Source organism: Podarcis pityusensis (genome assembly GCF_964106645.2).
Source record: "Podarcis pityusensis genome assembly, chromosome: 8".
Classification (NCBI taxonomy): domain Eukaryota; kingdom Metazoa; phylum Chordata; class Lepidosauria; order Squamata; family Lacertidae; genus Podarcis; species Podarcis pityusensis.
The window spans coordinates 46,441,682-46,464,237 of record NC_138033.1 but is presented as its reverse complement, the minus strand read 5'-3'; the positions used below and the strand labels follow the sequence as shown (position 1 = coordinate 46,464,237).

Genomic DNA, 22,556 nt, shown 5'->3' with positions numbered 1-22,556 from the left:
TCCGCGGGCCGGATCCGAGGGGCGGGGCGCGGGGGCGGGGCCGAGAGGGGAGGCGCTTGGCGCCGCTCGGCTTCTTGCTCTCCCACCTGGCTCCGCACTGAGCCGCTGCTGCCGCTGGAACTGGGCGCCGGCACCACCATGGGCTGCGGGGCGCTGCTGGGGTCCTTGGCGCTGTTGCTCCCGCTGCACCTGGGTGAGTATCAGAGATGTGTGCTCGGGTCTAAGCAGGGCGGCGAGTGTGCAACGGGAGTGCAAGAGGCAAGGCGAGGGAGTTGAGTGTGCAAGCTGCCAGCCGCGTAAGGGGTGGGGAGAGAGGGCAGCCCGGCGCTTGGAGGAGCGTGCAAAGGGGACAGACGAGAGGCGTGCAAAGTCTTTCGAGCAAAGGAAGACCGCGAGCATCGCTGCGCCTGCTTGGTAGCTCGGGAGCGGGGCTTGTGTCCCAGTGGGCGCGGATCGGCTTGGGCTGCACGTGTGTGTGTGATGCTCGCGATGAAAGAACGGGGCCAAAACGAGCAAAATTATTTTCCATAGGGACAAATGTCAGGTTCTACACTTAGGCAGGAAGAACCAGTTGCACAGTTATAAGGCGGCGGACACCTGGATTGGCAGTAGGACATGCGGAAAGGAACTAGGGGTCTTAGAAGACCACAAGCTGAGCATGAGTCCTCAGTGTGGTGCAGCAGCAGAAAAGGCTAATGCTATTCTAGGCTGTATCAACAGAAGTATAGTGTCCCGAACAAGGGAAGTCATAGGACCGCTCTATTCTGCCTTGGTCAGTCCACACCTGGAATACTGTATTCAGTTCTGGGCACCACAATTTAAGAAGATTGACAAGCTGGAACATGTGCAAGGGAGGGTGACCAAGATGATAATGGGCCTGGAAACCAAGCCTTATGAGGAACGTTGAGGGAGCTGGGTATGTTTAGCCTGGAGAAGAGGAGATTGAAAGGAGATAAGATAGCCATTTTCAAATACTTAAAGGGCTGCCACAAGGAGGATGGAGCAAGCTTGTTTTCTGCTGCTCCGGAGGCTAGGACCCAAACCAATGGATTCAAGTTACAAGAAAGGGAATTCCAACTAAACATCAGGAAGAACTTCCTGACAGTATGAGCTGTTTGACAGTGGAGCAGACTCCCACGAGAGGCGGCAGACTCTCCTTCCTCGGGGGTTTCTAAGCAGAGATTGGATGGCCATCTGTCTTGTATGGTTTTGTTGAGATTCCTGCATTGCAGGGGGTTGGGCTAGATGGCCCTTGGCGTCCCTTCCAACTCTACAATTCTGTGACAAGTGTTCGTGAAGATGCCGCTGCTTGGTTCTGCAGCCTCGCGCCGGTGCATCTATTTTTGCTGTCTAATGGCAAAAGTGCATTACTTAAGGATGTAAGCCCCGCTGCGTTTGGGGGGGGGGGGACCCTTAGCTCATCCTGCTAAATAGGACCCAGAACATCGGCCTCCAAGTCCTGCCCTGCAAAGCTCGGAGCGCTTTAGACTGCCTCTCCACCCCCCTCCCAGGCTCCGCGCCAGGAGGATCTCCCTGCTTCTTGTCTGCGGTCTGCCTGCTATGAATGGAGGAGCCGTGCGCGCCTTCTCCTAAGTGTGTGAACACCGGAGACCAGCGTTCCGATCCTCCCCTCAAACCCCGGGTGCGTTGCCAGGCCAGCAGGGGAGACCTCTGGCTCGCCAGTTTGTTCTCCTGCACCTTAGCAACCCTGCGCGCTCGTATGGAAGGAAGCCCTCTCCCGGGGTGCCTTTTCTTCAGCACCACGATCAGTTCCACCTCGGCCCGGTCCGTTTTCTGGTGGTATGGCTCAGCCTTCTCCAACCTAGTGCCTTTCAGATGTTGTTAGACTACAACTCCCATCATCTCTGACCATGCGGCATGTAGGGGCAGGTGGGAGTTGCAGTCCCATGAACATCTGGGGGAGCACCAGGTTGGAGAAGTTTGGCACAGCTGCATCCTCTGTCACGCTGGCAAACAAAGGATGTGGAATCCTACATTGTGGGTTCTATCCAGTGTTACCCCTACGCAGTGTAGACTTACTGGAATTAACTGACATGACTTAGGTCCATCAATCTCAATGTGTCTACTAGGAGTATAACTTGCTTGGGTACAATCCAATATTTCTAACAGATTGCTTCATATGTTGAAAGCACTCTTCTCCCCCCCCCCTTTTTTTTTTGCATGATCAAGGTGGAGAAAAAGGGGTTGAATTTATGGGTGGACTGCTATTTTGAATTTGTTCTGGGGTGGGGTGGGGGTGGTAGCTGTGCCAGTCTGCTACAGCACGCATAACAGAAAGTCTAATGGCCCCTTAAAAGACTAACAGGTTTGTTGTGGCAGCACTTTTAACGAGTGTGTGTGTGTGTGTGAGAGAGAGAGAGAGAAGCAGGGTGTCCTTGTTAATCTGGAATCTGGAGCAAGAGGGCACCACATTGCCATGCAATTGCCCAGAATGGATCCCCTGGGGGTTTACCGGTGGAGTTGGAGCTGTCTTTAGCTCAGCTTGGCAACGTCTTTTCAGACGGATGGAGTTTTCATTGTGGCTTGAATCGTGGCGTTTCAGTTGAGCTTGGCATAACTGGAATAGAGTTATTTCCTGACGCTGAAAAGACGGTCAGTGACCCCAATGTGCCCTCAGTTGCGGTGATGTATCTGTGGATTGGGGGGGGGGGGGAGGCAACAATTCCAGCAATTGTTGCTTCTGATTGTATTGCAAAGTATGTTGCCTTCCACCCGTCTAGACCTGTTAAAATTAATGAACATTACTGATGTAGGACTGTTTGTTTCAGTGCATCTACCCTGAGCAAAAGTTAGTTAATTACAATCCTTTGTTTGTTCCTCTAGCCTAGCATGAATTATTTATCATTAGGGGAAAGGCTGTAGCTCAGTGGTTAGAGCATCTGCTTTGCATCTAGAAGGTCTCAGGCTAACTCCTTGGCATCCCCAGGTGGGGCTGAGAGAGACCTCAGAATGAAACCCTGAGTGTAGTCCAGGGGTTCCCAAGCTGGTCCATGGACTACCAGTTGTATTCAGACTTCATTCAGGTCGTCTGCAGCATTATCTTTAATCATGTTTTATTGATTCTTTGTTTCTTATATTGTATTACCATCTGAATTCCATGGAATGCAAATTGTAATGCAATCAAATACTATATAAGAAAGAAGCGATAAAAATACAATAAAAGATCACACAGCACCTAGCACAGCACATTATAGTTGCTACAATTGTCAGGAAAACCCTTAAGTGGTCTGCCAAGGTCCTCAGCAGTTTTCAGGTGGTCCATGTGGGGAAGAGACTGGGAATCCCTGGTGCACAAAATTCTGAGTTAGATGGACTGATGGACTTACTTGGAATACAGTGGTACCTCGGGTTACATACGCTTCAGGTTACATACGCTTCAGGTTACAGACTCCGCTAACCCAGAAATAGTGCTTCAGGTTAAGAACTTTGCTTCAGGATGAGAACAGAAATCGTGCTCCGGCGGCGCGGCAGCAGCAGGAGGCCCCATTAGCTAAAGTGGTGCTTCAGGTTAAGAACAGTTTCAGGTTAAGTACGGACCTCCAGAACGAATTAAGTATTTCACCCGAGGTACCACTGTACAGGAAGCTGCCATATTATGATGTGCTATTTTTGTTCCATCCTTTCTTCCCATTTTATCATCGCAACAACCCTGTGAGGTGGGCTAAACTGAGAGTGTGGCTAGTTCAACATCACCCAGGAGACTTCATGACTGAGCAAGGGTTTGAACCCGGATCTCCTGGCTTCCAGTCTGTTAATCTAGCTGCTTTGTTGTGTAGTCTGGTTGCTGATCTTCAGGATCCCAGGCTGGTTGTCGTTCTACCTGACCCTTTTACCTGGAGATCTGCTAAGGGATTGAATGTCAGGCCTTCAGCATGCAAAGCATGTGATCTGCCCCTGAGCTGTGATCCCTCACATTCAAGCATAAATTGCAAGATCATCTCTAGAACATCTGTTGTAGTTGGTTATTTGTAATAATCAGAAATAGTTGGCAAAAGCTGGCATAACAATTCATGGAATATTTCACACCTTGTTTTGGTTATCCTCTTAGGCTGTGATCCTGTAGACATTTACCTGAGTTCAACAGTACTTACTTCTGAGTATATATGCCTAGGGTTGTGCTGTCAATCTGTCTTCTGGCCCTGCCATAGTGGCACTCTCTGGTTTTTTCCCCAGCCTGGGGTGTGGCAGTGTCAGTTTGGAAAGGACAAGAATGAATGAGGATTTGCAGTGCAGCTGACATTTGAGACTGAGTACACTCTTGTTCTGCCCCCTCTCCAATGTCAGGGCAATGTTCCCAGTGACCGACAGGTAGTGAGGTAATTAGGAAGCTTTACAAATCTGTGATTTGTTGACTCACCTTGTTCCAGTTGGTTAATATGTGGGCTTATAACACATAACACAGGTTTTGAAAGACCTACATTGGCTCCCAGTATGTTTCCGAGCACAATTCAAAGTGTTGGTGGTGCTGACCTTTAAAGCCCTAAATGGCCTCAGCCCAGTATACCTGAAGAAGCATACCCCCATCATCCAGCCCGGACGCTGAGATCCAGCACCGAGGGCCTTCTGGCAGTTTCCACACTGTGAGAAGTGAGGTTACAGGGAACCAGGAAGAGGGCCTTATTGGTAGTGGCGCCCACCCTGTGGAATTCCCTCCCATCAGATGTTAAGGAGATGAGTAATTATATAACATTTAGGAAACATCTGAAGGCAGCCCTGTATAGGGAAGCTTTTTAAGGTTTAATGTTTTACTATGTGTAAGCCACCCAGAGTGGCTAGAGCAACCCAGTCAGATGGGCAGGGTACAAATAATAAATTAGCAGTAGTAGTATACATTGGAAGGGGGAGAAATTTGCTTAGCATTTTCACGTGAATCTATTTAATTCACACTTTTAGAAATACAGTGGTACCTTGGGTTAAGTACTTAATTCGTTCCAGAGGTCCGTTCTTAACCTGAAACTGTTCTTAACCTGAAGCACCACTTTAGCTAATGGAGCCTCCTGCTGCTGCCGCGCCGCCGGAGCACAATTTCTGTTCTCATCCTGAAGCAAAGTTCTTAATCTGAGGTAATATTTCTGGGTTAGCAGAGTCTGTAACCTGAAGCGTATGTAACCTGAAGCATATGTAACCCGAGGTACCACTGTAATACGCAAACTGCAACATAGCCATCCTTCTAAAATTGCACTTCTCCAATTTTTGTGACGCAGCCCTCCAGCCAAGTAGTGTCCACAGAAATCTATATTCTAGAGTAAAATGTGCATAAAATGTATAAACAAGTGAAAAACAAATACAAATGGGAAAATTGCTTACAAAAATGTGTTTCTAGGGAAAATTGTATACACAAATCAGGATAATGTGCACTAAAATGCTGGTGACTTTTCATGAGGGCTTAAACAAAATTCACAAACTGATGCCGAAGTACGGAGAGTTGAATTTAAGATTAGGAAAAAAGGAGAAATTAAGAGAAACAAACAAACAAAAAAAGACAGATCTGTCCACCTCTATCTACACCTCAAATATCTCTGTAAGTGTGTGTGTGTACACCAGATTTAAATGTACACTGTGGTGTACACTGGTGTGTTGTACACCAGTTTTAAATGTCATGGTTCCCTCTGAAGAATCCTGGGAACTGTAGTTTTGGTGAGAGCACAGAAAATTCCCAGGTTGAGATACCTAGCCTCTCTCCTCCCAGAAGTTAAAAATTCAGTGTTCTCTCAGGAGAGGAAATGACAATTAAATCAGTGTCAAGTCTGTGCTGTAGCTATGCCATAATTGTGTGTGTGTGTTAGAGAAGGAGTATTCTGGAGTTCCATCCTCCCTTTTTAAAAAAGACATTTTAATATTACGCTCGTGAGCATGAAGTAACTATCTATTCTATTATGGGGCCACTGGGTCGTCTTTTCTTTCATTATTCCACCTAATAAGATCTGGACAAGCCATGAAGGAGCTCTCTCAGCCCTTTATAGAGTCAGCAGCCTCTGAGATATCTAATAAGGGACTTTTCTTCCAAGTGTTGCTCAGGAACTGGTTTTAATAAATCGGTGGCAACAAAGAAAGAAGCAGACATGAATGCAATCTCAGCAACAATTGTCTTCTTCCACCTTTGGCTATTTACGTTTTTTCTGCCCCCCTTTCTATGCCTGTCTCTTGCTTGGAAAGGGACCTATATTTTAAGGGGGGAATTCGTACAGCTTTCTCTTTTTCCTGTTGCCCACAGAGGGGTCCCACCTCTTTCTCTGCTATCCGTACGCTTCAGACCACAAAGGTAACACACACTTCAAGCTCACTCTCCCTTTCCATATACAATTAACGTGGTACAATGCTAAGGAACCATCATCTTTGGGATTTGACAGACACTCTAGAAGTCAGTGCATGGTCCATAGAAGGTAAGCCCAGATAGAAGAAGATGCTCATGCACTGCACTATACCAACAAGTTTTGAAACAGGGGATGGGGAGCCTGTGGCTCTCCAGATGTTGTTGGTCTCTAGCGCCCATCATCCCATTACCATTCCATTACCCACTGGGGTTAATGGGAATTGGAATCCAACAGCACCTGGAAGGCCACAGACTCCACATTCTACAAGCTGACATTGTTTGTGGTGTGTGTGTGTGTGTGTGTGTGTGAGAGAGAGAGAGAGAGAGAGAGAGAGAGAGAGAGAGAGATGGAATATTTATTCAGCAGTGTTGGCTGTAGGGGCCTTCTGACCCTGTGATTCTGAGACAGGGGTGGGCAACCTGTGGCCCTCTATATATTGCACCACTACCATCATCCCTGATCAGAGGTCATGTTAGCTCACTGGGTCTTGCAGGAGGTGCAGTCTCAATAATCTCTGGAAGGCCATGGATTTCCCATCCCTGGTGTCAGTTGAGAAGAGCCAGGTCCTCTCTAGAAGAATTCAGGGCATTTATTATGGATGAATGATTGCTGAAGTAGAAGTTCTCATTGATGTGAAGCATATGAAAGATGCAATTTGTTTAAAAAAGATTTCTTCAGAAAGTGTTGGGTAGAATTTTTTGTGGCTTCAGGAAGCTGCAGCCGCTCATCCTAACTGAAATACACATTTGGGGAAATTACTGGATAAAACACAATGTTCTGGGAAGTTAAATGGCAGAATTCAGCCATTAAGCACCAGAACATTTGGGTATGGAAACGTGGCGTATTCCTTCATGTAAAGTGCCTTATTTGGCTGGATTTGGAATAGTTCTAAATTCCTGTTGTGTATTTGTATGCCCACAGAATGTTCTATGGATGGCATTTCCCGCCCCGCAGCAAACTTTTCTTTGGATGCTAATGGTTAGGAGGGAGTTCATTTTCTTTAATCTCCAACCCCCTCCCCCCCCCCCACTAGGGGTTGGAGCAGGGTGTTTACATTTGCAACCTATACTTGTAGCACCAAGTTTAGATCCTTACAGTTTTTTAAAATATTTTTATTTTGCTTTAAACAAATACATATAAATATAGACAACCAAAATTACAAAAGAAAATTCATTAATAATAATAATAATGAAAAAAACTAAAGAACTACCAAAAATATCAAAGTACATGGCACAGAACATATTATTTCTCATATTGAACCTCTTCCTGATTTAGAGTGAGAAGCATGAATTAGCTAGTTTTATTACTGAATTTCAGTCACTGAAATTTGGCTTCCAGATTTGGTGAAAAAGGTTTAAATTGTGTCAAATGAGTCTCCTTCCCACCCCCACCCCCCCAGATGCTTGCAGGATCAAGCATAATAATCCTGTACTAAATTTCAACCAGAATCCCAAGTTCTGTAACTGGAAATCCATTATGCATTTATGCCCATCTGTGTTATGTGTTTAAATATGCTTCTGTTGCTTTTTATTTTTATGCTTTTTTTTAAACATAATTTTTATTAACAGGCCAATCATATCACATTATTTCAAATCACATTAATTCCAAATTATACAGCCAAATTTTTCAATTTTGTTGGGGGTACCCATACATCAAGCTCCGGACGAGAATCCAAACATCACTTCTATTACTGCTTTAATTAAACGCTTTTTATTTTTATGCTTTATCCTGTTTACCATACTTTTGGTTGATTCTAGACTTTGCTTGAAATTTTCCATTACAGAATCCTGGTGCTAGAAATAGGTTTCAATAGGCTGTTAATTATAGCTAATGGACACAGCCTAGCTTCATTTATTTCCATGAGATATTGATAGTGGATTGCTAAGTAAATAACAGTGCAGGCCTATACTCAAAAGTTAATCCTATGGGGCTTATACCCAAGTCTGTGGGTGTAGGATTTTAGCCTAAGTCCCAAAGTCAGTCGTCCTTTTCGTTGCTTGGAAAGCAGAAAACTCAGTCCTCGTAGTTTCAGCAGCAACTTGATACAGATAAGTGTTGGCATGTTACTTGAGTTTCACAAGAGATCCCAAAAGAGCCAGCATCAGATATTTTGATACCCAACATGAATAATCCCATGACAAGCCCCACTCTCTTTCTTTAATTCACATGGGCCACAACCTACTTACTAGATGTTCCCCTGCAAAACCATCATTGGTTTAAATGGGACCTGTGCATTCATCCACAACTGTGCCCTTACTCAGCTCCTGTTTGTCTATATGTGGCTCAATTGAGAGAATGTTACAGCAGACTCTGCCTCAAATCAGATTCCCCTCCCCCCGAGCGGCATCCAAAATCTGCCACCTAAAGCAGCAGCCTCTACTTGCTTCAGGGCACTGCCCATCTATGGGTTCCAAATAATTATTTTATTGCTTTGAATATTATGGGCACTGGAATATTTAGGCTTTCAGTTCTTCACAGAGAAGAACAGTAAAAGTAGCTTATGGCACTGCCTTCTACCGTGAGGCCACTGTGCCTTCTAGCCAATGAGTCATAACTCAGTGGCAAACCACATGCTTTACAAGCAGAAGGTCGTTCTGCTACCTGAAAGGCTTTGAACTAAAGATGCTTAGATTGAACTTGAGACCTTCTGCATTCACAGTATATGCTTTGAACTCCCTCCCCCCCACACTTTTTTTTAAAGTTACAAGCTTCATGCAAAGGTTGGGGGTGGAGAGGGAGAGAAATCAGGATTAGAATTTAGATCTCTGCACTTCCTATCAACACAGCCACAAAACAGGCTAAAACTAGGTGTTACCATTTATAATCATCAGAATCACCATCTGCCGTATTATGAAGGCTCAAGGGGTGGTATAAAGAAGAATTCCTGGATGCCAAGATCCAAGTTTGGGGCAAGTACTTTTTTATGAGAGAACCCCAGCAGAGATTTAAAATCACAAAATATGCAGCAAAGTAAAGTATGGAAGTATAGGTTGTTAGACCTTTAAAATATGCCTTTCTGAGTTTCAGAATTTCCCTCTTCACCCAGCATAGGAAAAGACCATACATTTGGTAAGTTTAAAATTGGTTTACTTACAGACTCTTCAAAAGTCAGGTTCATGTTCTTTTTCCATACATCAATCAGAAAAGTTGCACAGGCAGTAAGGCTTAGTTTAGTTCCAAGATGGTAGAAGTTCATAAATTATTGGTATAGGAACCCAAGATGGCTTGTGAGAGCCATGCAGCTAATGTGGAACCACCATCTTGGCCTCTGCACATGCTGAGTTCATCCAGTAGACTGAAGAGGAACAAAGTCTTGATAGTCCCTCCCAAGATGAGTTAAGCCTGGCAGGACAGCTTACTCTATGGTCTTAACCCCTTCATGCATTAATTAGACTTAAAAATGTTAGTTATATGAGGCTGCTTATCCCACATTTGACTAATCCCTAGAGTAGGGATGGGCAGAGGTATACCTAGGCTCCCTTGAGCCCTTGTCAGGGAGCTATATCAGTGCGCATGTACCTGGTCCCTTGAACAGTTGGCAAGGAGATGTATCAGCGCCTCCGAATCTGGGTGAGACCATGGAACAGAAACTTTAAAAGTTTGCTATTCGTCATCTTTCACGCTCCACCAGTGACTTCCTCTGCAACCATTGGGGTTTGGACTGTTCTGTTCCACCTTCTCTCCTCCTCCTTGCTTTGCCCTCTCTTTCTGGACAAGGGTATGGGCAGGCAAATGACAGAATTGACAGCAGCAAAGTGATGGGCTCACAGAGAGTATCTCGCCCAAGGGACCCTAAAAATCTGGAGTGACACTGGTAACTCTGTGCCAACCTCATGGACGTAGAGGTTAAAACATCTTTAAATAAACAATTAGAGTCCTTGAGTTGCAATGTGACTTTCATTTGATTAATGCTAATCTCATGGTGGGACTATGGGCTCAAGCTGACATATGGCTTGCCACCTGCGGGTGTGACAGACTTCCCATCCTGAATTGGCGGGTTGCCCTGGGTGACCGGCAAAGGTTGTTGCACAGCCTCTTGCAAGGTTACTCTACAGTAAACGTGTGTGGCAAATGCGCTATCATCTGCATGCAGTGATAGCCACGATGGCAATGTTTCCCTTAGTGGGGAGAGTGCTATTGCACTCAGGTTCTGCTTTTGGGCTTTTCATAGGCATCTGGTTGGCCACTGGGAGATGAGCTGTTGTCCTGATCCAGCAGGCTCTTTTTATGTTCTAATGTGCAATCTGGGGAAGTTTGGATTCTTACAGCAGCATCTTTTAAGAATCATGACATGAGCATCTTGCATTTAAAACGATGACATGGGTTACTAGCCCTTGAGGTTTCTATCACTCTGTACAAGTGATATAACGTAGCATGTGAATTGCTTTTTGTCCGAAATATGCTCTTCACCTACATCCCTGTGCTTGGTCCCATCTCCTTGGGCAGCATGGGAAGATGCCTGGCTGCTGTTTGGCTGAGATGTGCCTGAAGTTGTTGCACTTCTAGTGACATAGCGGTCATGGCAGGAGGGCAAGAATGTATGCAGGGCACTAGATCCCAGTTCTTTGTTATTGCGAATACAGGTTGGCTTGCTTCACTTTTTGGCTTTTCAGGTATTTTCCTGGGCATAACTCAACAACTTAAGGACTAGAAACTTCTTTTGTGGCTGTTAAAATGAAAGTGGAGATCCTTGGGGTGCTGAACCTTCTATTGATTTTCTGCACTTTGCCCCAAACAACTGCCCTCTGTCCTTTAACCTACTGCCCTTCGATAGGCAGATAGCACACTCCTAGTACTTGCACACAAACAAACAAAGTTCTGAATAATTCTTAGGGTGGTTTAACAATCGGTCCCTTTTCCCAAGGAACTCTGGGAATTATTGCTCTGTGAGGGGAATATATGTCTCCTAATCACTCTCAGCACCCTTAACAAACTACAGTTCCCAGGATTCCTTTGGGGAAGCCACAACTGTTCAAAGTGGTATGATACTGCTTAAAAATGCATAGTGCAGATGGGGACTGGAGGCCTTTGTCATTCTGGACCTGATTCAGCCTGTTCCCATTACGTCTGCCTAGGCCAGAGGTCATCAGAGAGGAGAGCAGTTTCAGAGTTTGCTAATCAGCTTCTTGGGGGCTCCCCTGCCGGTTCCAAAGGGAATCCCATCTTCGTCAGCTTTGCTGTTCAAATCTTCTGGCTGTTCCTTTTCCTGCTGGTGTGTTCAGAGAAGTGAGGCAGCCTACGGATGTGTTTTGATCAGACTGAAGTAGGCCAGCTCACGTAAAATATTAATCATTTTTCTACTTTGCGGACATCTTACTGTGTTTTCTCTGTCAGCCTTGAGCAGGTAAGTGTCTCCCAACTAAGACTGGTCCAAGTCAGCTTTAATGGAGGGTGTCTGTGTGGGTGCAGTCAGACTAGCATCTTAACAAGAGGTCCTGACGGCAGCAATATCAGAATTACTGTGACTGCTGGTACTGGCACCTATGTATATTTTAAACCAGCATGGGTGCACTATGAGGTCTGTCTGGTGATTTAAAGAAGGTTTTTAAAGCTGATTTGTCATCTGGCTTTGAATCAATTTGACCAGACCAATTTAATTAGATTTACCTGTTTTTCAGACTTTCCATATTTAGGAGGTTTTCTAAGATGAGCATTTGCTGACTAATTTGTAAAGTTAACCAATCCTTGTTATAACATGTAGTCTTCAGCATTTTCTTATTCTTGTTACAAGAACTCCTCTCTGACTTTAGTGTTATATGTAAAATGCACAGAAATGCACACTTAACATGACTAAAGTCTGCAAATTTGTTTTCTCACAGTTTGGGGGGAAAACAATGAAACTGAGGGGCAGAATCCAAAACAAAATGTCTAATTATTTTGCACTAAGGAACATGGCACCCTTTCCACTTGTTCCAAAAGTACATAGAAATATCGGGAAATGTTTTTAAAAGCCAGAAAAAATAAGGAGGAAATGCATAGCAAGGAAGGGAGGAGGCCTGTGAGATGGAACAAGGTGGCTTCAGGCTATGCTGAAGGCCACATGAACCAAAGTACGAGCCGTATGTGACCCTTGGGGACACAGGTTGCCCATCTGTGTTAGAGATGATACAAGCTGAGTGTTGCTTGTTTCCCTCTGCAGTTCTGTCCGAGGAGCCGGTGAGTGTGGCCGGCAGTAAGTGCAACACCATCTACAAAGGTTTTGCTGAGTGCCTCATCAGCCTTGGGGACAGCATGGCTCAAAGTGCACAGCAGGAGCAGCAGCCGGATGATGATAGCATCCAGGAGCAGCAGGAGCTGGACATCATCTGCAAGTGAGTACAGGATCCTTCTTCCAAATACCTGTAGATAAAAATGCCCATAGTGGGTCATGACAGACAGCTGCCTTATAGAACACAACACTATGGCCACATCTACACAATTCATTTAAAGCTGTATCATACCGCCTTTAAGAGTCATGGTTCCCCCCCCCGCCAAGAATCCTGGGAACGATAGTTTGCTAAGGGTGCTGAGAGTTGATAGGAGACCCTCTGTTCTCCTCTCAGAGCTACAATTCCCAGAGCTCCCAGGGAAGAAGGATGGATTGTTAAGCCATCTAGGAATTGTAGCTCTCTGAGGCTGGATGCCACACTGCAGCCACTTGATATCACAGCTAGGCTATGGTTGTGGGGATATAGAACCTCTGAGGAAGAACACCAGTTACTGGGAAACAACAGCAGGAGACAACTGTTGCCCTCTTGCCCTGCTTGTGGGCTTCTCATAGGCATCTGGTTGCCTGCTGGACCAGGTAGGCCTTTGCTTTGATCCATTATGGCTCTTCTTATGTTCTTACATCTTTGCCTTGCTCTTTCTCCAAAGAGTTCATAGCACTGGACAAAGTCCCCTTACGTTCCCTTCCCTGCCCACCGCATTTTATTCTCAGAACAACCCTCTGAGCTACATTGGGCTAAGAGATTGGGACTGATTTAGGATAAGAACATGAGAAGACCCCTGCTGGATCAGACCAAAGACCCATCTAGTTCAGCATCCTGTTCCTACAGTAGCCAGCTAGATGCCCATTGGAAATACGCAAGCAGGACCACCCAATCAACATCATGGCTCAGTGGAGTTTGAACCTGGCTCCTCTCAGTCTTAGCTCAGCAGTCTAATCACTACCCCACACAGACTCTCAGTGGTTCTTAAAGATTGCTGCAGAGCGACTATAGTCATAGGGGCAGGTCTGTAGCCATCAGCTATGTGGTTAAGCCAACCAGGTGCCCAACAGCCAGGCTGGGCTGATGAGAGTTGTCATCCAGAACACCTGGAGTCCACCAGGTTGGCAAAGGCTGCCATTCACCATTCTGGCTGGGGCTGATTGGGGTTGGAGTCCCAGCCACATCCGGAGGCCTACCACTTCCCCACCTCAGGCCTAGCTGAAGCTCCCCTGCTGCTGCTGCTGCTTCTGTGGGGCGCCTTGCTTGCTCCTCATGCAGATTCCTCTTCTTGCAGGTCCTGGGATGACTTCCACACCTGTGCCACTCAGGTTCTGTCCAGGTGCCCCGAGGAGGCAGCAAAAATCTGGGAGTCTCTTCGGCAGGAGTCCCGGAAGATCCAGTTCCAAGGCAACCTTCACGACCTCTGCAGCTCACGGGCCCAGCTGGCCGGCAGCGGGAGGGCTTCGGATATGGATGAGACCAACAAGGAGACCTTGCGGGGGGAAGCCTGGCTGCCTCGGCCCAGCTTTGTGGGCAGCCTGACTCTTGTGGCTCTCTTGGCTTTGGTGCCCTTTGCCTAGTCAGGGAGCAGTGGGAGGCCTCCCTCCCTCCTGTCCACCACAGTGCAGACCAGTGGCCCAGCACCGCTGCCTGCCAGGGAAATTGGGATCAGGCCTGGCAGTCGGCAGCGGTGCTCAGCGTGTCCTGATGACGGGGGCACAAGGCCCACTGGGTGGAAGAGGCAGGATGCCATGGCTTGCCTGCCTTGTGTCTTGCCCTGCTCAAAGAGGCTGGGTTGGGCTAATGGTGCTCTTCCTGTCCCCGTGTGCCCTACTTTTACCAGCCGGCACTTTGTGGCAGCTCTAGTGCCCTGTCCTCCTGCCTACACTGCCCCTTGTTTCTGTCTCCATTGCTCCCCAGCCTCATGCTAGGAACATAGGAAGCTGCCTTGTACTATTGGTCCATCTAGCTCATTATTGCCCACACTGACTGGCAGCAGCTCTCCGGGGTTTCTGCTAGGAAGTCTCCCTCAACCGTCACTGGAGATGCTGAGGATGGAACCTGGGACCTTCTGCATGCAAAGCAGATGTTCGCCCTCTGATGGAATCTGGGTCCTTCCCCATCCTGTACCACCCAAGAAACTCTGCCTAGGGGTAATATCTCAAAGCCACTGCCTCCCTGCTTCCTTATTCCAGTAAGAAAGGCATCAGTACATCCAGCTGCTTACAGCATCCTTGCTGAGTGACTAGTGTCCCCGAGAGTGCCAAAGGTAGTGTGTGTGGATGTGACATGACATCAGCACTCTTGTCCTAGCCTTCCCCCATCCTGCAGCACTCTGTGTACCTGATCGAGTGGGAGCACAGCTGTCGCCTGTGAGCTGGGACAACTTAGGGATCTATACTGGCTGCAGGTGGGTGCTGCAGTATATTTATCTGGCAATTATATAATTCTCTGCCCTAGAAGTTCAAGCCCTCCAGGTTACCCTTTGCATTGGATAACAGCAGTCACTTAAGTTTCATCTGCTGTCTACTTCTCTGCAGGGTTTTTGACATCTTAAGCCTCCAAAGTATAGCATTTCCCCATGGGTAGGTCATTTCCCAGCCCAGTGCCCTTCCAGACATGCTTTCCACCCACCAGGATCAGCTGGCAGGGGAGCTGGTTTGGACCTGATGATAAACGGAGCACCCTCCACCAACTATTTTGCCAGTGAGAGGGGATCTGTGGCAGCCTTCCTCAACCTGGTGCTCTCCAGATGTTTAGGGGTGATGATGCCATCAGCCCTGATGGGAGTTGTGGTCCAAAACAGCCAGAGGGCACCAGGGTGGGGAAGGGGTGGTATATGCTCTTACCATTCACAAGGTCATATCCTGAATATACTTCTGCACTATTCTTTTCCTTGTGGAGATGGGCTTTTTGGAGGTAGCACTTTCCTAAAGGGGGTGTCCAGGGCTGCCTTGCCTGTGCAGCCCAGTCTCAGTTCAGAGATCCCCTCTGTTCCCAGCACACAGGTATCTGTTGGCCAAGACGTGGAACGACAAATGTGTAAGCAATGGAAGTCCTGGGCCTCCCTTTTTGCTGGTGTCAGCTGTTCAAATGTATCTATATATTTATATTAAAAGGCACTTTACATTTCTCTTGCCTTGTCCTGTGTGGTGGCTTTTGCCGTTCCTGCAGGGTGCTGCTGCCGGGAGCCTTTCTGCCTGTCGTGTCTTGTGATCCAGATCGCACTTAACCTGGAAGAAGTCAGCGTTTAGGGCTCAGAGAACTGCAACATAAGCGGATCCCATGCCTCCTGGAGTGAGAGCTGTCTTCCTTGGCATTTTTTAAAAAATACATTTTTGTTACAAGGATATCAAACCTCCAAAAGTTTTTATTGTTCAGGCACACCATCCTCTTTATACATGCTAGTAGCAATCTTGCTTCTGAGTGCCAGTCCTTTATAAAGTACGCAGCTTCTTCCCAAGAATCCTGGGAACCGTAGTGTACCCTTCACAGTTTACCTGCAATTCCCAGCGCCCTTTAACAAACTCCAGTGCCCAGGGTTGTTGGAGCCAGGTGTGTGCTTTAACTCTGTGGTGTGTCTGCAGCTATAGGACACTGGATATATGCATTCTGGTGTTGGATGGGGAGAGTGGGAGAGGAGGAGAGAGGGTGTGCTAACTGGCACATGTTTCCCCCCATTAAGGGTATTAACGGCTTTGCTTGGATTTCAGCTCTGTGTTCCCAGCGCTGCTTGCCCATAATGTAATTAATCTGCCTTTTTGCTTAAAACCTCTCCTGAGCCCTCGACACCCACCTCTGTTTCTAGCCCAATTAAGCCCTTCCATAGCGTGGCTGCAGTTCTGATACATCTCCTGGCACCCTCTACACATTTGCCACATGCTCAGGGCATGAAGGTACAATGGCTGCTTCCAACCTTGGGGTAAACATCCGCCGCTATGGCACAGATCTTGCTTGTTATTCAGTTTTCAAATGTCTCTTTCTTTTGGTATTTTTCTTGAATGGGCCAAATCCTAGCTGGATTGGACAGTCAGCTTCTGCTCAGGCCAGATCCTCTAAACTACTTTAATCACTTGAGGCACAGATTCTGTACAGGAAATTGTTGCTGTTTTACCCCCCTGGGCCTTTCTCCTGTTGATGATACCTAAAGATGGTTGGGCTATGTTGAGGAAACAGAAGTTAAACATTATGGTTAGAATGATGGAGGAAACTTCAGTCCACGTCAGACGCTTCCACTACTTGGTTCCTGCATTTCAGATACAGGACTGTGCACTGAAATAAAGTCCAGTAGCCCATGACAGAAGAGGAGAAAGGTATGCATGGCAGTGAAGAGAGGCAAGTTTTTCTCCCTCTCCCCTAATGCTAGAACTTATGGACATCAAATGAAGCTGAAGATTAAGGCAGACAAAAGAAAGTAACAGCACATAGTTAAACTGGATGTGGCTCCTACAGGAAGCAACGTTGGTCGCCAATTTAATTGCTGTGGGTGACTTTAAAAAAGGATTGGGCATATTAATGTCAATGGCTATTGGCTACTAGCCATGATGACTGTGTTTTACCTCCACTGTCGGAGGCAAGGTGCCTGTGATTGTCACAAGTGAGGAAAGTGCTGTTGCATTTTGTCCTGCTTTAAGGTTTCCCAAAGGCATCAGATTGGTCAGTGCAAGAACAGGATGCAGGACAAGATGGGCCTTTGGCCTGATCCAGCAGAGCTCTTATATTCTGCCTCCAAAGCTTCATCCCTGTGCTTTCCACAATGTTGGTTGAAGAATTTTAAGAGCTGCAGTGGTTGCTGAGTTGTAGCAGGAGTGTGCCAATGCAGTGCTGTGCCCCGACACTTGTCAAGGTGTTCCGTGTGCCAGAAGCGGTTTAGTCATGTTGGCCACATGACCTGGAAAAACTCTGCAGACAAATGCCGGCTCCTTCGGCCTGAAAGTGGAGATGAGCACCGTTCCCCATAGTCCAATTCAACTGGACTTAACTGTCCAGGGATCCTTTACCTTTACCTGGTACTCAGGGATAGGCGGGGAGTGACCTGGGGGTGGTTGTTGGCCTGTATAAAGCAGCCCTAAACCTTTGGCTTTCATTAGCCTGTGCTTCTTGTACCTGAACATGACAGAAATCTGGGCTTGCGAGCTGCTGTCTCTGGGGCAATGAGCTCAGCATTTTCTGAAAGGCACAAACAAGAGTCTGGTGCCTCCAGAGAGCCTCTGCCCCCAAAGGCCCCCTGCTTATTTCCATTCCACGCTCTGTGCTGGCACGCTTCAGGGAGAAACGGTCTCTTCCCTGTTAAGGCCTAATATAGCAGCAGGTGTGCACTGGGACAAGCAGGGGAGGAAAGGTGCTCTGTTCACCAGGCTAATATCTCACTGAATGGAAAAATGGGTTAAGGCAGGCAAAGTGTCTTCTTCTAATCTCCTATGTCCCTTCACCAGGTATCCCACTTGAAATTCCACACTCCACTTAAATCCTGCAGCAATTTCTCCAGGTCCTTTGATGCAAACTAGATGCTGGAAGCTGCTTTATACCTGAGCAGACTATTCATCCATCTAGTCTGTATTGTTTAGTCTGAATGACAGTAGCTGTCCAGGATCTCAGATAGCAGCTCTCCCCATCTCCTGCTAGGGATGTTTTAGTATTCCAGTGGAAATGGGAAGGCAAATTGCCAGTTCCCCTTACCCCAAATTGCCCTTATCTGTTCCATGTCCAGAACAGGACTCCGGCAAATGGGAATCTAGAAGCATAAAACACCCTGGTTCAGTGCAGCAATCGAGGTAAAAAATTATCAGACAAACCAGCAACAATTTAAAACCCAGCACAACATCTTTAAGTGGATCTATATATCAGGTCTAACTTATTTAAATCTAAGTAAAAAGGCCTTTAAGGCTCATGGGCAGCTGGTTGGCCACTGAGAGAACAGAGTGTTGAACTAGATGGGACTGAGGCTTGATACAGCAGCGTGCTCTTAAAATCAGAGAGAAAGAGGAGCCAAACAGGATGAAGTACCACAAATGTGGGGCTACCACTGAAAAGACCTTATCACTTGTGCCTCATCTGACTTTGGTTGTACGAGCAGGACCTCTGCAACCATCCTTAAGGCCCAGGCATAGGCTGCTATGTTGCTATATGCCCAGACAAACAGGGACATTGTCTTGGTATCACAATCATGCTAGACCACATTAGAGGGGAAAAGCAACTTTTGATTGCGGTGCTTGATTCTTTTTCTTCTTCCACATTCCACTGCCTTGCACCCATCTTTTCCCAAGCAGCATACAAGGCACTGAGATGTAAAGAAACCAAGTGCAGAGACCAGGAGATACATAGCAATAACAAGATGATCTGGTTATTTTAAGGGTCCTCCCTTTGCAACCAGGATCAAATGTATATCCTCAGTTTTTACTTTTACTTTTAAACTGTCTTTTTGGTCAGGGGAGGGAGCACACAAAGTCCTACTGATCCAAAATCCACAACTGGTGTGATGAAATCTGTTGAGAAGGGGAAAAGGCCAAAATCAAAATCAAGCAATTTGACCAACAAATTTTTAAACTGTGCATAGCAAGGGGGGTGGGACAGGAAGAGGGCTGCCCTTTGTAAATGTGCACATTCAGCAGTTCTCTGCAAGGTCCCTCAGCATTTAAAAGCAGCCAGCAGGGCAGATAATCTGCCTATTCTTCATTTAGAATTTCAACAAGCCTGTGTTTAAGGGTGAATTAGTGCTGGATATCTGCAGGATTCAGCTAAGAGGATAAGCCAGGCTGATAGTATGTGTGAACAACAGAGGATACCCAGCTCAGCCTGAGTAGTTACTAGATGAATCACTTATCCAGGGCACACTCTAGATCACTTAACATGAATTAACCACAAGTTTATTCATAGTCAAGCATGTAGTTTTGCTGTATTTTTTTTTTTTTTAAATCTTTCTATATGCCAGAGCCAGCCCTAACACTAGGCAGAATGGGGTGACTCCTTCAGGGGGCAGATGCTGGGGAGACAGCAGTAGCATCCCTCTGAGCCTCCCAGCCATTACCCTCTGACGGAGGACAGAGCTGTGCATGCCATACAGTCTGTCCTGGCCCTCCTAAATTAGCCTCCTGCCCTCAGGTGCAATGGAAGATATTATCCTGTCCTCAGTATTGAAGAAAGGTTCAGCTTATGCCTTAATAAATGTGTTACTTTTTGATGCAACAGCCTAACACGGCTCTGGAAGTTACAACTGTATACTGGCAGTTATGTTTATGATGCTGGGTGGAACTAAAGACTTGGTTATCAGAAAATTATACCTGTATCCAAAACTGACAGGTATGCATTTTGTGTCAAAAACCTTTTTTTCTCTGATCAGAAAACAGAAAATATTATCTATCTTGATATAGCAGGTGTAGGTTTCTAATGCTACACAGGCCCTAGGAAACACTGGTGACTTTCTCGGGTGCCTGAATTTTGTTCTGATAAATTTCTGGACTATACTGGTAATGCTTTGAGCATGTAAACAGAAAAGTGTTTTACATTTATTATAGTTGTTGTTATTATTAGACTGGGATCCAAAATCCCAGGAGCTGAACTACTGCTACAGACCAATTAGCTGACCCTGTTTTTGCCTATAATAGACAAACCAAATTTTCTTTTGGAGCTGTGACAACCTACACAAACTGTACTCTCTGCTGCTCATTCTTCGACCTGTTTGGCTGCACTCTCTGCATCCCCATCAGTCACTATTCATAGGTGAACCAAGAGCCCTCTCACATTAGCTCTTCTTGTTTTATTTCATTTGGGTTTGATTTTATATTGACATAGTGAGAATGCACTGCGTAGGAGGTAAGAGGGACTGTGCTGGAAAGAGGCTGCGGCTGGGTGTGGACAATGGATCCTGCCCCTAGATGGTGCTTGATTGAACAATACAAAGAAATACGAGCCTGGTGCACTGAATACCAACTACACTTCTGAAGGAAGAAGTTGGGAATCCATAAAGGCAGCAAGATGGAACAAATACAAGGTTCCTGCCAACATTCAGATAACAAGCAAGCAAGCAAGCAAGCAAGCAAGCAAGCAAGCAATGAAGCAGCTAACCAAACTATCAGTGTTAGAAACTTGTTGTGAAAGGGAAGTTCAGGCACATGGAAGCGTGACTCTGATAACAGTCCAGCCCTATGTGTGTACTAATACTCTAAATTACATACTTCTGTGTTCAATGGGGCTTGCTCCCAGCTAAGTGTGCATAGGATCACAGCCTTAATTTGGGAAGCACCTCAACTGTCATCTAGTCTGTAGTGACTGGTGCCCATTGAGACTGGAGAGGCAGAAGGCAGGGCCCATTAGTCGGTGGCATCAGAGACAGTGACAGACAGAGCCAAGTACTTCCACCATCCTCTTCTCTGCTGAGGAATCTGACATCCAGTGTCACCCCTAGACAAGATGTAACTAAGAAAGCAGGCAAGTGGGAGCAAACCGAGGTTGGTGAGGCAATGCCCCATTTATCCCAATGGACCATCCATCACTGCATCTAGTCCAATCTTTTGCCGGTGTAGGAGATCCACTGCACTATCCCTAGTGTAGCAATTAAACAATTTTAGACTTTGAACTACTGTATATGATCTTACATGGGTTGATGGGAGGCTGCTGTTTAGATGGTAATGTGTATATTATCACTTCAAAATGTAGTAAGCCACTCCTGCTATGTTTGTGGTGGGGGGTCCTCCTGCTCATTCTGCTGAATGGGGCCCTGGGCTTCTTGCCCCAAAGTCCAGCCATGATGACAACACTGTACAACATCCCTGATAGGGTAGAAGGGCGTTTTGTAAAAGTCTCCTGAGATGTCAATAAAGTTCTTCCTCATGTTCAGTCAAAATATCCTTTCTTGTCATTTGAACCCCTTGGTTCAGGTTCAGCTCTCTGGAGCTTCTGAAAACAGCTCATTATTACCTCACTAACATGCAGAAGAACTGAAGAAGAGCCTGCTGGATCAGGCCAACGATCCATTTAGTCCAACATCCTGTGGTCACAGGTGCCTAGGAGAAGCCCACAAGCAGAACCCAAGCACAAGAGCACTCTCCCTCCTGCGGTTTCCCACAAATGGTGATCAGAAGCATAGAACCTTGGAAACAGAGTGTGACCATCATGGCCAGCAGCCATTGATAACATTTGCCTCCAAATCCTCTTTTAAAGGCATCCAAGCTGGTGCCCATCACTGCCTCCTGTTGGAGTGAGTTCCACAGTGTGATTTTGCACTGTGGGAAGAAGCATTTTCTTTCAACTGCCCTGAGTACTTCAGCATTCAGCTTCATTGCATGTCCACAATTTCAAGGGTTGAGAGAGAGGAAGGAAAACTTTCCGCTGCCCACTTTCTCCACGCCACACATCATTTTATACGCCTCTATTGTTTTGCCTCTTCCTCGCTTTTTCTCTAAATGGGTTCAGACACTGCAACCTTTCCTCACAGGGAAGTTACTCCACCCCCTTGATCATTCTTACTTGCCCCTTTCTAGCTGTGCAATATCTTTTCTCAGGTGAGGAGACCATAACAACACAGAATATTCCAAGTGCAGTTGCATCATAGTTTTGTATAACAGCATTAGGATATTGGCAGTTTTGTTTTCAATTCCTTTCCTTCTGATCTCCAGCAAGAAAGTTGCCTCTTTTTTACAGTGGTAGCTCGGGTTAAGAACTTAATTCGTTCCGGAGGTCTGTTCTTAACCTGAAACTGTTCTTAACCTGAAGCACCACTTTAGCTAATGGGGCCTCCTGCTGCTGCCATGCCGCCGGAGCACGATTTCTGTTCTCATCCTGAAGCAAAGTTCTTAACCTGAGGTAATATTTCTGGGTCAGCGGAGTCTGTACCTGAAGCGTATGTAACCTGAAGCGTATGTAACCCGAGGTACCACTGTATATAGCTGGGTTAACGTCTTCTTTGCGCTATCCACTACAAGCTCATTTTTGGTCAGTCACCATCAATTCAGACTCCATTTGTTTTTGTCTGGATGAGCCTTCAGACACAGGATCCCCCTCTCTTCTGTGAGCCATGGTACAGTCCAGGCAC

General features: G+C 46.3%; 1 protein-coding gene across 1 annotated transcript; it reads left to right on the top strand.

Annotated features, from left to right (window-relative positions):
* The first annotated feature begins 105 nt into the window (after positions 1-105).
* Positions 106-15,659, top strand: NRN1L (neuritin 1 like). The gene is made up of 3 exons (XM_081018433.1): positions 106-193; positions 12,475-12,646; positions 13,821-15,659. The coding sequence occupies exons 1-3, from the start codon at positions 139-141 to the stop codon at positions 14,104-14,106; spliced, it is 513 nt and encodes a 170-aa protein (XP_080874559.1). The 5' UTR covers positions 106-138; the 3' UTR covers positions 14,107-15,659.
* Positions 15,660-22,556: the final 6,897 nt, after the last annotated feature.